Source organism: Falco peregrinus, chromosome 2, assembly GCF_023634155.1.
Source record: "Falco peregrinus isolate bFalPer1 chromosome 2, bFalPer1.pri, whole genome shotgun sequence".
In the NCBI taxonomy this organism is placed as follows: domain Eukaryota; kingdom Metazoa; phylum Chordata; class Aves; order Falconiformes; family Falconidae; genus Falco; species Falco peregrinus.
In genome coordinates, this window is record NC_073722.1 from 39,594,113 (window position 1) to 39,612,534 (window position 18,422).

The window sequence follows — 18,422 nt, forward strand, 5'->3', positions numbered from 1 at the left end:
CTCATGCTGGATGCAGCTGGGAAACACCCAGCTTTTGAACTACAGCTCAGTTCACTAAGCCCATGAGAAGTATGCAGTGGGCTACCACTGATCCACGAACCTGGGTGCAATTGTTACAGCTGCACTATTAAACAAGTCAGAGCCCAGGCATGAGCCTGTATCAGCATGATCTCTGGCATCATTTTGATTCAGACCATCCAGCCCTCTGTGAAGTGATTCCCAGTCACAGTTTGAAAGTTGCCATGGGCCAGGACAGCTGCCAGCAGGCACCTTTTGGAGAGGAACAGCACTCACCTGCATGGCACAAGCCACATCTGCTGGCTGCATGGCCAAAACCCACTACCTGACTCAGTTTGAACAAACCAGCTTAGATTTAACCCACAGGTTTTACCACAGAGAGCTAATGTAACCTGTTGAGCCCTGACTCAGGCCAACAGGCGTTAACTCAGAAGGTCCTTGCCTGGAGCAGGCTGGCAGGGCTACATCAGCAGAATGTTTTAGCCTTTGTAGAAAGAATTGCTGAAGGACTGTGTTATTAGGGGCTTAGTTTGGCACACCAAAGAAAGAAAGAGAAAGAACAAAACCAGAGATGCCAGCAGGAAAGTAGCCCACATCACACTGAGATGATGGCCACCTCCAGGAACCCTTCACTGGCACTCCATGTCCCTCATGGCCATCACTCCAGCACCCTGGTGGGTTAGAGGACAACCGCCTTAGGTCCCATAGATGACCGCACACGTGAACATGTGTGACACTTCCAGCCAGCATGTGAGCTCTTGTACTGATTTTTCACCTTGTCCTCATTTTTCACCTTGTCCTCCTTGCTCAAGGGCACACTGTTTCTGTCTGAAAGATCTGTGCTTTGCCTTCTCTTGGATCTCAGCTGATGCCTACACATGGCTTAGAGCTGCCTCCAGAAACCCATATGTGCACATACAGACCGTAATAACAGTCATTGTGCCAGTAGCACAACAACATTACTGTTACAAAATCAACAGAAAAAAAAGAGTCAATTTCTGCATTTGAGGCTTTTAAAAGAAAATCCACTGATGGGACAGGGCACACTGGAACAGTTTGCATCTCACTCTGCTTGTACAGGGCTTGTATTGGAGTTTTGAGGTCACATTAGCCCAGTGATGATCCAGTGGGTGCCTGTGACTCACTAGTTTCAGGTTTGGACCAATGATGACTTACAGGCACCTGATCCAAAGCAAGTCTTCTGGCCACCAGCCCCGCAAATTCCATGTGGGTACAGAAATCCAGCTGTGCTCTGCCATCAGTGATTCAACCGTTTCCGATTTTGTCTCACTATGCTACGGATGATACATACGGCAGACTTGACTCCAGCTGGCCCTATTGTATTGGATCTACAGTGACAGACAACAGGAGCCAGAAACTTTTTGTTCAAGTAGAGCCAGCAGATGTGACACTGAATAAACACAGACAGTCAATCTGCTGAGTAAGAAGGTATCGTTCATATAAATAACATACATCTAATCCTGCTTCCATTTTAAACCCAAATATGGGAATGCAAGATGCTCAGTGCTCTGCAGATTTATGCTTTGAACAATGAGATAAAGCAAAAACAGATAACACACAGCCCCTCTGAGCTCAGTTTAATTCTTACTTCACTTCTGCTTTGAATTATTATCAGATCCACAGCTTTCTCCATGTAGAGCTTCCCACAGAGTGTTAACAGTCTGTCCAGGCTAATGTCAGATGGGATAAGTTAGCCTTATCAAAATATCTGCTGGACCCTACTGCTTCTCTAGATGAACCTTAATTACAGAGCAATTAAAAGTATTATTTCAATCATTTTAACCTCACACATTTTGAAAATAGGCATTACACCCACTGAGGGGTTTCTCATGGTCTTGGCGACAAGACTTGTTGGGCTTGACCTCTGCAATGACACATTCCCTGCTTATTGGAAAACTTTGCACATTTGCAGCTGCCAAAAAATTATTTCATTAGAAAGCCAGTAATGATATAAATTAGCACACAAGAAAACCTCCTCTTTGGAGGTTACATGCAATATTGACACGAGGTTGGTGCCTTCTTTCAGTATCATATGTGCTCTGAAAGCAAGTAAAATTGGTAGGTAAGTTTGATACAGATAATTATTCTACCAGAACCCACTGAAGGTCAAACGGGAGCAGCCAGCTTCCAACTGCCCCTGCCGCATGCAAAAGCATAAGCACACACTTTCTTTCTGTGAGTTCACAGACTGCAAAGTACAGCTACAACATAATCCAGTACTCAGTATGCATCCCTTGAGGATTAATGCTTAAGAACCTCTAAAAGACAAGGAAGTTTTTAATTATGTTAAGAATTTGCTTTATTGAAAAATAAATGAGTAAGAGAGGACTGTCACTGAGGCCAATTATACTTGATATTACTGTGCTTGGTTTCCCCCACTCAGAGGGATCACTGCATCCTTCCTCCAAACACAGCCACCAGTAGGACGCAATGATGTAACACACTGCAATTAAAAAAAAAGGATGTAGGAAAAAAATAATATTACATTTCCCAGCATTTTCCATGGGATTAACCTCCATTCTCATTAGAGACTCATTTATCTACTTTTTTTTTTTCCATTTGCTAGTGAGCTCCTCCAAGACAAACAGCAATTTATTTGTTCCCCGAGAACCCCAGGCCTGAAAGATGCAGCCATCTGTCAGCGGGAAGGAGCAATCCATAAACGGCTGCTTTCTCATCAAACCCTTTCTAGATTTTAATTTGCCACCTAAATTATCAAAGGAAACGAAACAGCTTTTAGTTGTACATATACACACCCAAAGTATATTATATTAAAGCACAAGATTAGATATACAGAGCACAGCAAGTAGGACAGTCAACAAAGCAGCTTTTCTACTCTGCAAAGTGCTTCCCGTGACCTCAGGTGTTCATGTCTATTTTACCAAGAGACCTCTCTAGGGAAAGAGGACTCATGTAGACTTCAAAAGTGTGCTGCAGAAGGTCTGGTGAAGCATCACTATCATGTAATTCAAATTCCCAAAGAAAATGCTTGGAGGCCATTTCCTACCTTGGAAAGCCACGAAGCCACTCCTGAAGACCATGTTCAGACCTATGCTTGTCAGACCCTCTAAGAACACCACCAAACCTCCCTCATTTGCTGAGGTTCAGTTTGGGGTCCAGAATTGCCTGAGGTACTCAGATCTTGACAGCCATGTCCAGGGTAAAATTGGGCCATTTGAATTTTGCTCTTTTTTCCCCTAGGTCTCACCTTCTAAGGTGAACCTTGTCAAAAGGTGTCTGGGAAAATTGTTACACCAGCTGACCACTCTGTACTCTCAACCTTACCAACCTCTTCGAAAACTTGTAACAGTTTGAAAAGGTGACAATACAAACGTAAAAAAGCATGCTGCTGGGCCAAAGGAGGGATCATCTCATTGAAGTTCAAAGCAAGTACCCAACTCACAGATAGCTTACCCAAGAGTCTAGCCATCCTCTATACCCGATGGAGCATGACAAGCAAGGTGAGCACCCTCAAAGGGCAGAAGAGATTCAGCCCTTAAAGTAAGGCGTTCACAAAGAAGGGGAAAAGTGAGCCCTTCAGGATCTAAAGTACCTGTTTTCATTACGGAACCAGAACTGTTTGCTGCTGGAGGTAACAAAATGGGAAGACAGAACAACAGGGTTTGGGGCACACAGTGAAACCAGACTGGTTATAGTCCTCAGTTTAAATTGTTTCATTATACTACCATAACCATAGCGTGAAAGAGCTTACTCCATCCCAAACAGGAACCCAGTGCCGCTTTCTTAAAGCTATTTCATAACTGAAAAAAGTAGAACCACTAACTCAGTCAAGGTCACTCATATCCCCCAACTTGAGGGATGCTCAAGAAGTAGGCTTGAGAATTCTCTTTTTTCTGTACTACTGTCATTGTAAAATTGACTAGTTTGGTCCTGCATTGTGCACAGCAAGTTATCCAGCTTAAAAAAACCCAACAGACTACATACATACACACACTACAGGCTTAAAAGGAGATTTAAGAAAGGTGAGGATTACTATTAGAACATGGAAACATTCCCAAAGGAAGAGAAATTTTAACTAAACCAAACTGGATGGATGTTATACACCCAACAGAATTTTCCTCCAAAAAGAGGAAAAGAAAATCAGTTGAGGCATAACAAAATCCACCAACAAAGTTAGCAGAATCATCTGCTTCTGTCATACCAGAAGAACCTCTGTCCAAGTGACCTTGACTCAGGTGACTTGGACCACCTGATGCAGCTGCCTGGAACCCAGAACCCATGTTCCTCCTCAAATATCCCAAGCATATCCTGTCCCAGACGTCGTGCCCCAAAGCAGTAGGCTGGGAAGCACATGCTCACAGAAACCCACCAAATACCAACTGTGCAAAACTTTCCAGTGCAAATTCACCTGGTGAGAGAGGGGGATTTCAGTGGCTGGCTGGATCCACTGCTAAGCATTAGTTTCCTCACTGCCTTTAGGTGTTACATTAGCACTCTCAGTGCACGACAAAAATGGACAAAGACGGTCTCATTTCTCCAGCACCCCGTTCCCTTTTGCATCATTAGGTAGTGAAGGCCCCTCCCATCCATTTATGAATTTCAGAATCAAAATTATGAAATGACGTAAAGAGAGCTTGCAAACCTCATACAGTCAGCACAAATGCACACTGGAGGATTCCCCATGCTGTCAAACACATGCCTTCGATACACACCACGATGCACTGAACACCAGATCTCTGCTAAGGTAAGAGCAGCATCAAGCCTTTAATGTGTAGAATTGTTTTTATTCTGGTATATGTGCTTACATCTCTAAATAGCAGCTCCAGCATCTGCAAAGTGCACTGCATCCTCAGGTAATATTGTGATTTTAATTACTTTTATCATGACACAACAAAGTCTCTTTGGAATTGCAACATTCTTTTCCTAGCAGGTTACGTCCCCAGGCTGAGTTCCATATTGAGGTTGGTGGCTTTTGAAAATTGATCTCAGATGTGATCTGAGCCTGTGCTTTTACAAGGGAAAGTATAATCTTCAACTTGATGTTATAAGAACAGCTGCTTTAATGTCTGCAGTTCTCTTGAGCACACATACAAAAAGTACTCAAAATAAATGACACGATACATCTTAGCCTCACGTTTTTGAAAAAAGCTAGCTGATTTAGAAGAAAGATTATTTAAAGTTGCATCAGGTCTTTTTCCCCCCTGCAATCACAGGGTGCAAGGAACTGGACTCAGTTCACCACTAGCTACAAAAAGCAGTTCAGCTCCATGTGTTTTGAGAATTCCTTGTACGTTTATTTTCATCTTACACTACCCCACTGAGAGAAAAGAGATGAAAAAAGGAAAAGCAGCTTCCCTTCACTGAAAGCAAAATCCTAAGTCTTCTGGCCAACAGGCAAAACTTACGATCACCAACAGAAATATTTCTTCTAAAGGATTCCCCAAACTATTACTCACTATTTTAGAAAGCAGAGAAGCTCAATAATGCTGGACAATGCTAAATTGGGCCAGAAACCCAAAACTCAGTTATTAACAGGGTAATAACCACAGAAGAACTACAAGACTGCTCAGAAAATGCCTTTGTGAGTGCAGCCACTGAAAGACTGCGGTGCAAACCCACCCAGCTCACTTTCTCCATGAGAATTAATATTTGCTCTCACCTACTCACCTGCCTTTTTCGTTTGGTCAGGTTTCTTACATGAAGACTTGTAGGAATTTTCCTTCCGAGAAGACTGCACTGGCAAGTTTGACTGAAATGAGTTCAGGGTCTCACCACTTACTAGAGGGAGAAGGGAGACCGCCAGGCGTGGATTCACTGATGTCTAATAAAAAGCAAGTTTATGCTATGGATTTAACAGCACTTAGTTGGGCAATCAATCAACTGTGAGACAGAAATCCACTGGAAACCTGGCTTCATTACTTCTGCTGTTCACAGAAGAAACTGTTTTTAATCTAAACCTGTCTAATAAACAGTACTTTCAGAAAACAAGGTGTGTATACATTACCTCAGTAACAAAGAGAGTGCGCGGATCAATGATGTCCAAGAAGTGCCTGAATCTGCCATAAAATGAAGTCTGGAAGATAGGGAAAAAAAACGAAAACATGTACAGTTAGAAATTGCCATTCACCTGCTGTAGAGAAAGGTTTTCTTTCTTCTGCAAAACTAAGTAGCAACTAAAAAGAAGTAATGCAGAAGCTATTCACTGGTAGTTTGTGATAGGAAGTCTGAAAGGAAAATATGAGGATTTGGACCCAGCTAATAGCAGCATTGCTATTAACAGGCTACCAATATAGATGCTTTAATAAAGGGATACTGTCAAGCTGCTAAAATACCCTTTACTTTTCCCTCAAAAATGAAATATGCCTGCTTCCGTATGGGACTCCTGGGAGATATGTGAAGCCACAAAAACCCAACATGCAGCCAGACCTCCCACACAGAGCAATGCAGTCAAAGGAACTGCCACCCTACATCTTTAGTGCACTCCCTGTGTGCTGCCTGTCCTCATTCCCGCTAGCACCCATCTCACATGGCCACCAGCACCACAGGGTCCCCGATTTTGGGGACAGACTAGCATGAAGAAACTCCTCCACCCATATGCTTCTGGGAAAAAAAAAAAAAAAGATAGGTGAAATTGTATTTTCAAATGTTCTAAAGAGACTTTAAAGATTTAATAAGGGAACAAGTCGGTTTTCCTTGATAGGAAGAATAAGAAAGGTAAAAGATGAGACCAAGTACAAACCCACTTTTACCTCTTCCATTTATTGCCAAATTGTCTAGGTACTAAACAAGGTCTGGGTTTCATTGTGCCAGTCACTCCACAAACACAGAGCAGAAGATGGACTGTGAACCTTAACATACGTAAAAGAAACTGTAACTTTGTGGTTTGGGCTTGTTCTTAGTGGCACATTTGGAAAAAAACCAGTCTAGATGCACTTGCATAGGGATAACATTATGCAAAAGCTGGTGAAGATGCTTTCATCAGGAGCAGCAAAAGTATTTGAAGGACCAGGAAGGGATGCAGAGAACAGAGGACAATCTGAAAGAAGAGGGAGATGTCTGTGAAACAGGCTGCAAAGATCTCTGGCAGCTCCAAAGGAAAGGAGAGCAGTTTTGACTCAGTATTTAGAAAAAAATAAAAAAATCAAAATTTAATTTAGGCAAGCTCAAAGCACCAGACCATGAAACAATGATACGTCAAGAGCACTGAGGATACATGTACATCATTACTCCAACATCAGTCTGGATTCTTCCCTCTGGATGCAGATGTAGGCTGAGTGCCAGTGCTGCCTTTCTGCAGCCTAAACTCTCATCTGGACATCAGCAAGGCCAAACAGACCCAGGGCAGCCTGGTCCAGCAGCCCCTGTCTCCCCCATGGCCTCTACCCAGCAGCATTTGCAGCCCATCATGGATGCAGAAGGGACACAGGTCACGGACCTCCACGTGAATATTGGGACCCCTTTGCCCTGGGTGCTCTCCACCCACGAGCAGGCAAATCTCTTTTTGCATTTGTAATGCCGAAACACACAATAACTACAGGAGCAGAATACAGATACAGCAGTGTGAATGGCATTTGATCACAGCCTAGCATAATTTTATGAAACATGCTGGTTCTTCATTGCTGAATCCATCAAGCACTGAGAAATACCAGTAATACTACCAACTTATTGAGGCAGAAATCCCTCTCCAATGGCAGTTTGCAGCAACACTGCTGTCCACCACCTCATGTCACAACACCCTGTTCTCAGCTGCTTACAAAACTCTGCTGTTATTTTTCCATGTTCTGCACTAAAAAAAAGAAAACCCCACAACTAAACAAAATAGCTTCACATAACTTCCCCCCCAAAAAAAAGCCTAGTGGATTTTAATTAGCATCGATTTACTTAACACTAATTCTGGTACTTTCCAGCTTTTGTGAGCTTGACATTTTGCTCCCTTACTTTTATTTTCAGTATAAAAGATCTCTGCAGATGCCACTGTCCTCCACATCACTACGGCCTGATGCTTGCCAGTGGTGCAGGGAGCGACATGACTAGCGCGTGACTCACTTGGCCCCTTGTCACGTTATCCTGAGCGCTCCCACCTACCATCATCCCTCTCCCACTGCCCATCCTTCTGCACTTGCTCAACACCAAACAGCAACAAGAGAATTCAGAGCAGTTCTAAGCACGGGGTTTAAACAAGAACAGATGGGGGAGATTTTTAAATTTAAGTGGTCCCAATTTCTTCACTACCTTTATTGTTGCGATATGCATTTCACAATGAGAGAAACAGTATTTAATAGAACAGTATTTTACACCCACTTTACAAAAGACGTAAATGACACTACAAGGCACAAGGAAAGGGGAATGAGACTGTAAGTTCAAAATTGATTGATACAAATGTTATTTTCGAAGCACAGGTTTAAGTTTGCAACACTGCAGATGCTCTCAGGATGCCAGTCCTGTAGCCCAAGGTCATTGTTTGTTTGGCTCAGGTACAGTGCTGGTCTCCTGCTCTGATCAGCCTCAGCGACACCCAGCTAAGGACACGTTTCAGCAGCTCAAACCCATCCTGCTGCAATCTCATTCCCATGGCCACCCCTCCTCTCCTGCCCTGTGCCAGCGCTGACACTCACCCGACGCTGCAGCCATCTGATCGGGGAGCTAGGAGTGCCAGAAATCTAAGCCGTAAAGGAGGGATCTGTTTTCAGGTGGTGGTGTTGCCTGAACCCATCGGTTCTGTGGTCAGACAAGCCCCAGGGCAAGGGCAGGACCATTCCAGCTGGGTCAGGACAACAGCCCTCACTCAGGTTGCCATGGAAGTGTGCAGTAAGGTCCTGAGGTAAAAAAAAAAAAAAAAAGCGAACTCTACCATGCAGAGCTGTTGACTTCAAACGCTAGTGGCCAACAATCTAAGTGGACACACAAAAACTAACCAGAAATGCTGCAACCCAGTAAGGAAAGAGGTGCTTTTCCAGCCTCATGAAACTTAAAAGATCTGTATGAAAACATCTTGGGGCTTTCCGAAGGCTTTCTCCAAGAAGCAAAATTGCTTTATCCTCCTAGCCTTCTTCCTGGGAAAAAAAAACCCAAAAAGTCTGAACATGCAGGCTAGGCTAGGCACCAAGAAAATTAACACAGCCAATAGCAGGCACTGCACTATGGGCTTGCTAGAAGATGGTGGCCAAAGCGTCCTTTCCTCAGATACCACCAGGCACTTGATGGCGTGAGGTCACCTAGGGCCAACCACTTGTCTGCCAACAAACTATTTCAGTGCTTGCTTCTTTCATCTCCACTTTAAAAAAAAATAATTACCCTCTTGCTACAGCTACTTCAAAGAAAGGACAATGAGAATACACGTGCACTTCTTCCCTAGGCTGAAACACAAAGCAGAAGCCAGTTCTCAAGAACATATCTGACAATCGGGGTGCACAGAGACCAGGTGTGGAGACCTGAGCTGGAGTCCATCCTCCCTCCCCTAAGGCAGGCAACAAGACCCAACTCATCGGCTGTGGTTTCCACTTTGTTTGAGTTACCATGAGCTCTCTAAAATGCAATTGCATAAATGTGCTTTTCCTTATTGCTCTTACGAACCGCCTGAAAAGGTCCTCTTAGAAGTCTCCCATGAAGGAGATTCTAGTGCTTAGCCACCACCCAACCTTTCCAGCAGAAGGGCTACTGTCACCATGACACTCAATCTCCATCACACCAATTGAAGCCAAAATCTGCCTGCTCTCTTTCCCAGATCCCAGGAAACAGGATGAGCTGCAGTCCCATGACAGCTAGTTATCCTTTAACTCATCCTGATCAGCTTGGCACGCTCACAGGTCAGCTCAACATCCCCCATCGCCACCACGGGACAGCACAGCAGAAGACAAGCCATTAACAAACTTCTTGCTCTGCTGTTTCTAGTCCAAATATCTTCAAACAAGCAACCCCATTAAACCTTACTCACTCCCATACCCAGGCCAGGATTTTAAAGAGAGCTTTGTTAATCAAGCAACTGGAGAAAAAAAACAAACCAACCAACATTCTAATTGGTAAAAAAGCCCTTTCCCCATCCCACTTCTCCCCCTCATGCACACACAAGCTGGGCTAACTTGGAATCAAAAAACCCAGGGGAAAAGCAGCAAATAAAGCTCAGCCTTGGACAGGAGAGAGCAACATGAAAGCAAGATGAGTGGCAGAGCAGAATGGGTGGAAGTGTCCAGTTCTACATCTAAACCATCTCAAAGCCAATTAATTCATGGTGCCAAACTTTGTTTCATTAAAAAAAAAAAATCCCAAAGAGTAGAGCAGTATGAGTTTGAAGAAGTTTTATGTGTTTGCTTTTTTTTTTTTAAACTCTCATGAATGAGAACCTCATTTTTCCACAACAAAAGCTCTTTCTGTGGTCTCGCAGAGAACCACATAAAATGGAACCAAATTCAAACTAAGAGCAAAGTTGTCTTCTTGAGGCTGCATCTACACATCATCACTGTGTATTTCACTGCTCAGCCCTCCTAAGCAGCAATGTATTTACCATGGGTATGCAGCCCCTGAGCAAAAATACCCATTGCTTTTACTGCCATCCAGCCACGAGACTTTGTGTTTTTCCTTTCCAGATGACTATGGAAAGCTGCTTCACTGCTAGACCTTCCTGGTTGCCTTTCCGTCATCCAAGTCAGTTCCTGCTTCCTGGGTTTAGTCTCCTGACTAGAAGCCATCAGAAGGTTTTTAATTAAAGACTGGTATTTGTTTTCACAGAGCTGCATGCAAAACAAAAGGCCAAAATAAAAAGCTAAATCTTAATAATTTAGAAATTTAGGGGTAAATTAAATCAGATACAATGTTGCACTTCAACTGCAACTCAAGATGCTTTCGTGAACATACCCACAAAACTCAACTCACAGAACAGACCAAGATTTTGCTCTCCACCCCTGATGAAAATACTTTCCTCCAACTACCAGGTTTCTACAGCATAAGCAGGAAATCAATAACCAAAATACAACAGACTGTTTTGCAGACTGACCACAGACAAGAAGCCTTCAAGAAGGCCTTCTTTGGCTCTAACAAACTAAAAAAATCAGTTCCCACAGTGGGACTATGAGGACTCAACCCAGACACCCTCAACATCTTTACTTTCATTTACACACTGACATTTTATACTCCTCACGTGCACTCGGGCTTCACTGAACACTTCAGTGCTTTGTGTGATGGGAGTATCATGTTTAACTACGAATAAAAAGTGATGAAAAATAAGTAAATAACTTTTTTTAAAAAAATATATATATTTCCAGTTAAAATACATTCAACTCCCAAATTATTTTCCACTGCCAGATGAATCCATTGCACATTGCTGGCTGTCTTTGAGCACTCCAAAGCACCAAAGTGATCAAGCAGGCACTGACCTGTTTTCTTACAGACTCTGCTAAGAGGAATGGCAAAGACCCTGTGAAGAAGCTAATTGAAAACAGTCCGAAGAAACAAATTTAGAAACATGTTAGAGACATTTTTCTTATTCCTTTCTCATCAAAAAAAGCTATTCAAAATTTTTTAATCTATATCAGACCAAACACTGCCACATCATAGCCCACACATCATGGGGCTTCTGCAGCAAAGAGAGACCTCACTGAAAGCCTCAGCCTCAGGCAAACAAGAGGCTGACCTCAGGTGAAGTGCAGTATTGCAGTTTCTAGGCTTTTTACCTTTCTTCTGTAACTGCTTGAAGATCTGCCATTGCTAACAAGCGTTTAGGTCCCTGGGTTAGGAATGTTCCTTTTCAAGCTCTGTTAGAGGGCTTTAGGATACATGAAGCAGCTGGTGCTCTTGCACGTAACAGAATTATCTCAGCAAAATGGTGCCAAAACAAACTCCTGGGGTGCAGGACAAGCAGGGAAAGGCCAGGCACTGTGGCAAGTACTTGCCCACAGTCCATATTGTAAATCCTTATATTTAAGGAACACTTTCTGCAGGTCCTCATTATGGATCATCCTGTTATTCCTGTGACTTAGGTGGCCAAGGCACTGCTCAGCCCTCCTCTGGCCACCTACTGCCTTGTCCCAGGCTCTGACAAACACATGCTCATTCATTATTACAATTTCTAAGAAAAGAGAATTTTATTTTATTTGCCTTTTAAATGCCCCTTCAGTGCTAAAACAGTGCTATTTGCTGTTCCAGGATGTTGCCTTTTGCTGTACATAAACTCCTTTCTTTTCCCGAAACTCCTCCTGACCCTTTCTCCTCTATCCTTCCTCCATCATTCCATGCCCATTATCATCTAATAAGGGGAAAGCAAGGTATTTTCAACTCACTCCAAGGTTTGAACTGGACACACCAACTCAGCCTCCATCCAGCAAACCAACAGTTATTACGACAAGCAAATGGGATGAGAGGATCAAGCCCTGGGACACAGGAACTGTCCAGTGCACCAGCACAGCGGCAGCCCTACGACACACTGCAGTCAACCAAACCCACACTTAAGTGAGAATTCAGGATAGTTCCTTTTTAACAGGATTATTTCCAGCTCTGGCTGTCATGCAAGGAATGGATCTTGCAAGACATCCAGAAGTTTGACCTTCAGCTCCTAAATATCCATCTACCACCTTTTTTGCCATTTTATTCCTGTAACATCTGTTGTAGTAAACAGTTATCTGGAAGAAAACTGAATAACACAAATTTCCTGTGATTAATCGCGGCTATTTTGGGACCACTTCTCACCAGCCTGCAAGCAAGATGAAGTTCTGCAAAGTGGCTGGGAATATTAATTCCCTTACATGGCACAGCAGTTCATAGCAAGCACAGGAGTACATTACAGTTCCAGCTCATTAAAGTGGCTGTGCCACAGGCCACACAAGATCCAGCTGCCTCCGAGATAAGAACTAGAAGGAAACTACTCCTTGCAGGCTCAAGAAATTTTAAGAAGGGTACTGAGAGATGGGTAAGTGACCATTAGCAAGCGCTTGTTTATCACCTTAAAGAGGGCAAGTATTCCTCAAAAGTGTATGCCGAGTAGCCCTGGCAAGAACAGGAGATATGCACTTCCCCAATTTAATTACAGTGTGATTTTAAAAAGGATTTAATTAAGCCAGAGTAAAAGGCATGCAGACTTGGGGGTGTTTTCGAGCTAAAAAATCAGGCTTACATCAGCTTTAAATTAATTACGAAGAGATTTAAGCTAAACCAAACAAAATTAAGAAAATTCAAGCCATTGAGCAATGGGACTCTGGCAAGGTACAGCCAGACAGCAGCACACTTGCTGTCCAGCCCATTCCAAGTTTAGGCTAAAGCTGCAGACTCTCAGTCCTTTGATGCTCTCAATTTGACTTTACAATATTAAAGGGCCAAGAGTCAATATGGGAGTAGCTCCTGCATCTCAGTAATTTCAACCACCTGCAGCAACAGGTCTGCTCATGAATGTGAGCACAGCCAAGATGCAGCACAGAGACCTTTCAATAGGTGTTACATTGAGTAGTAGGGGTTTACATCTTGCAGCACAAGATGCAAACAAACTCCCTGTTTAAAATCCAATCCTGGCTGATAGAGATGTAAAAAAGCCAACGGATGGCTTTTTTGGCAGGTTCTGTGAAGTTAACAGATAAAGATGAATTGCAGAGAAGAAGGGGAAATACAGACACCTTTGGGTTTGATGTTTAAGCATGTGTTTGCGGGACCCAATAGATTGCATAGGATAAACAGGGTCAGCCTGTCTTCAGGGCTGAGAAAGCCGGGTTTGGCGACAGCAAACACCATTTAGCATATGCCAACCTCATCTCAAGCAGCGTGTACACGCTAGGCTGGACCTGCACAGACACAGGAGTTAAAGCAGTTATGAACCAACCTTAACCATCCTTCCACAGCCTTTTAAGAAAATCCCTTCTCCATAATGATGACCCTTTAGGAGAGAGGAGTTTCATTCACTCTTTTAAAGCGGAAAACAACATTACACCGAGTAGCACGAGGAGAAATGTCTGTGTTAACATTACAGTACAGCTCTGGTTCCTCCCGCTGCTTGTACCAGGGCTTTCGGCAATCGCAGTATGCTAGCAGCAAGCCATTAAGCTCCTGAGAGGCATATCTAATCAACAGCTTCTTTATCTGTGTGTTATTGCAAGGGTTATCTTGGACATAGGAAGCATATGGTTTTGCTAAGGAGGGTAATAAATGCTGGTTATGCTTTAAACTTACCAGATTAAAGTATATGAACAGCAAGAAAAAATATTTTAGCACTAATGTCCTTATAAGCATTTCTGAGATTAACATGTGTTGAGCACCAACATTTAAAATATCTGCAAGGTCAAGCTCTGACAACAGCACATCTTTAATAATGCTGTTAATATCAGTCACAGAAATTGTATGTTTGGCCAACAGAATAAAACGTCCTAAGCACATCATGTACTCCATGACAATACATACATGCTGAGCTGTTCAAGGGATAAAAAAAAAAGTTTACAGTTCTGCTTTGGGTTTATTCCCTTTTATTTCCCTCTCCTTCCCCTGAAGGATCTAAGATCTGTGACTTCTTATTTCCTACTTAGCAGAGAGAACAAGGCATGCTCATGAGTCACTGAATGGTCAGGGTTAGAAGGGAGCTCTGGAGATCACCTAGTCCAACCTCCTGCTAAAGCAGGTTGCACAGTCACATCCAGGCGGGTTTGAATGTCTCCAGGGAAGGAGACCCCACAGCCTCTCTGGGCAGCCTGTGCCAGGGCTCTGCCACCCTCAGGGTAAAGAAGTTCTCCCTCACATTCAGATGGAACTGCCTGTGTCGCAGTTTGTGCCCCGTTGCCCCTTGTCCTGTCACTGGGCACCACTGGGAAGAGCCTGGCCCCGTCCTGACGCTGGCCCTTAAGGCATTTGCAGACATGGATAAGATCCCCTCTCAGTCCTGTCTTCTCCAGGCTAAGTGGGTCTAGCTCTCTCAGCCTTTCCTCGTAGGGAAACGCTCCAGTCCCCTCATCAACTTTGAAGCTTCGGCTGGACTCTCTCCAGCAGTTCCCTGTCTCTCTTGCCCTGCTTGTTGAGACGATCACCCTTGACTTCAGCTGGGAAGGAAGTCAGCGCACTCCTTGTTCAGTTTTCCCTGTGCATGCAGTCAGTCCTCCAGCACTAGCCAAGACAACCTCATACTACTTTTTAGTGGACTGACCCCAACAAAAACACCAGAGTTTAACCAGCACTTTCTCCAGCAGTTAACACCTCCGATTAACACACAACCGCACCCAGACTTCATATGGGCTTTTGCTGGAAAGGTTTTCTCAGCTTTCTGATAGAAAAAAACCCGCATTTATTTTGCCCAGGGTAAATGTCTGGGCTACAAGCAAAGAGCCCAGAGCACTGGAAACATTTAGAGCTCTGGCTCTAAATGAGGGAGCTCTTAGTAAATCCTTGGGGGCAGGGGGTGGGGGCAAAGGAAAAAAAAAAAAAAGAAAAAAAGGAAAAAAGAAAGGAGTATGCCTAATAAATTAGAACTACTCATCAGAAAATTAAGTCCTTATCACACATTCTCAAGCCTAACGTCCTCATTTTTTCTTTTACCTAAAAATAGCCTGCTTCCATTGGGAGACAGAGGCTCTTCCCAGCAAAGAAAAAAAAAAAAAAAAGGTGACTCGACAGAACATCATTTGCCCAAAGATGAAGAAATACAAGTGAACTGCAAAACAAGAGAGGGCAAAAGGGAAATTTAATAATGGCCAGAGGTGGTGCTGGGGACGGACATCTCCTGTCTGCTGTCCTAAATTCTGCTCAGCTGCTTTCTGGGAGCTCTGGGTCACAGCAGGGGAAGGAAACCACCATGTCTCTGAACCAAATCCCCAGGCAGCTGAGTTTGCTCTCCAAGGTTTTTGTTCCTAACACACAACTTTTCCTTGTTTCTCCCTGTAGGGACAAAGATGCTTAGCACAGCTCCCTGCATCAATCCCAGCCCCAGTTTTAGTCAAATCTCCCCTTAAATAGCCCCAGACCTGCTCCCAGCCAGCATTTCAGAGGAAAAGTAAATGCTGTCATCACAGAGGGCTATGTCTAGAATTTAAACAACCACCCAAAGTGACACTAATCCTTTCCAAAACAACTAAGTCACCCTTTGTCAGCTGGACCGTTAAAGTCTAGATCTTATAAAACCCCACAACAGGCCACTGAAAGAAGGGGAAAGGCAAAGAGCTGTGGGGGAAAGCCACTGAACAGCTGATAGAAATGAATCGTGGCGTTTAAGGTCTGCCAATCCCTCAGGCTCACACAGGTGTTCTTCCCCAGCACTGGGAAACAAAGTCTGGTAGCAAATGCCAAGGTCAAGATGGGGGAAATAACTGTAATTGTCTGATCCAGAGATGAAGGACCTTGGCCCTGCCAGCTCACATGATGGGAGCAAGCATGTGGCTGCACCCACATGGGGCAGGCTGCTGTGTCCCAACCCCAGCAGAGCCGACTGCACGTTCCAACTGGGTGCCCTAAGCCCTGGCAGCACTCGAGCCTCTCTTGCTCTGTAACCCCATGATGCTGCCAGATCCCAGACTGGGCCATCCAGCTGCACTTCGTGTGTGGGAAGATGGACCAGGAGAAAACAGGGGAGTGCAGGGCAAGAGCTAGCAGGACACCAGCACTGTGACCCATCCTACAGCTGCCACTAGACCGCCACGCTGCTTTGCAGAAAATTTTATGGGAAAGGAAAAACAACACTATAGAAGATAAGAGGAATGATTTCTGATGCTCAGTGTGGCCCTCTGGCAAAGCACCCCTGAAAGCATCCAGTCACAAGTGTGCTTTCACCAACGGGCAACCCTCACCCAAGATCCAGGCCACAGTGCAAGTGCAGTCGGCTCATCTCCCAGGAGTGGCAGCGAGGAGAGAGGATGTCTCCGCTCAAACGCACACGCAATCATTAACATCCTGCCATACCCCTCGAAACATTTTCTAAATGTTGCTACAAGTGACAGTCGCTCCTTAATGAACAGAACGCACCGATTCTGTGCCTGACTCGCTGCCAAGTGTGCCTCGAATCATCTGTGGTGTCTAGAAGGGAGTAGCGTCTCCTCCTCCTCCTCTCCTTATTAAAAAGCTCCATCTCCCCAGCCTGAGCATCCTTCAGCTAACGCAGCTGAGCAGGCTCCCAGCACCGGGAAGTCACCCCTTCCTTGCTGCGAGGAAACTGTCACTCCAGGGAGGTTCCCCCATGACCTCCCATACAGGGATAAGGCAGTGGGGGGAAAGGCACATAGATCCACCACCTGAGAGCTGCCCCCCCCAGGGAAAAATCAACAACTGGACTTCTCAGCAACCCAAATGCATGGCTTTGGTCAAGCCAAGCTCTGCAAGCTGCAATTAGCAAGTCAGATGGTTGGCAAACAGCAGTCCCGTACAGATTTTGCACGAATGGTGGGAAAAGAGTCTCCTTGGAGATTGCCCCAGTAGCAAGGGGGGACACACACCTATTAATGAGCAGACTTTGCTACTCATTCCTGATTTGGCAATTGCAATGGCTTATTCTTCTCCAGAGGAGTCCTGCCCTGCTGAAAAGCAACTGAAGGAGGTTTTACAAACTTTTTGTCAGCCTGACACAGCTCCACGAGAACCAAGAGCAGTCCATATCAGCTGTGCAATGACAGAGACCCTGTGAGCACTTGCAAAGGGAGGCTGTGGAAAGCAGCAGCGGGGATGAGCTGCTTGGAGCCCTGCACCTGCTCTCCTCACTGGGGGACAGCTGCTGTGGACCACAGCCCTTCCTCACCATTCCGTCATCAGTAGGTACCAGGCCCGGCAGCACGGCTGCCGCTTCCTCACCTCACCGGTCATTGCGAGCCACGCTTCCTCAGCAGCCACCTCAGACACCCCACACGACTCCACTTTGCGTCAGCCCCTGCCTAACCACCGCCTCAACACCGCGGAGGCGGCCACGTGAACCCGCAGCATGGCCAGCCGGTTGTGAGGGGGCCAAAGCGCCCACTCGGGTGCAGCCCTTGCCCCTACACCCACCGGTCCCCCCCACCACCCCCCGCCCTGCCCTGCAGGCCCTGCTCCCTCCCGGGGCAGCTCCTCACATCCCCGCGACCTCAGGCTCGCCGCCACCCCGGGGCAGGGCCCAGCCCTCGCACCATCCCACCGGGGAGAAGGGAAGGACGAGGCCGCGCCGAGCGCTGGCACCGGGACCCCGACCCAGCCCTACTGCCCAAGGAGCGGCTCGAACCCGCCGTCCCGGCCCTTCACACCCCACACACACACCCCGCCCCGAGCCACAGGGGCACGGCGGGACGCGCCAATCACCGCCCGCCGCGGGCGCCGCCGCGAGGCGGAGGGCGGTGGCTCTGAGTGACAGCTGTGCCGCCCAACCGCAGGGGGGCTGCGCACCAATCAGCGCGCCGTCCCGGGGGAGGGCGGGGGCAGAGGAGCAGGGGGTCTCGCCTCACGGCGGCGAAAAGGGGGGGAGGGCAGGGGGGCACACGATGCCATCCGCGGCGGGGAGGCGGAGGGGG

At 45.6% G+C, this 18,422-nt stretch overlaps 1 protein-coding gene across 2 annotated transcripts in view; it reads right to left on the reverse strand.

Moving 5' to 3' along the window:
- Positions 1-18,422, reverse strand: part of SFXN5 (sideroflexin 5) — a 109,187-nt gene that overhangs the window by 90,554 nt on the left and 211 nt on the right. For both annotated transcript variants that reach the window (XM_055797140.1, XM_055797141.1), the window contains exon 2: positions 6,005-6,073. In XM_055797140.1, the coding sequence (XP_055653115.1) occupies positions 6,005-6,073 (69 nt within the window). The remainder of the gene's footprint in view (positions 1-6,004; positions 6,074-18,422) is intronic.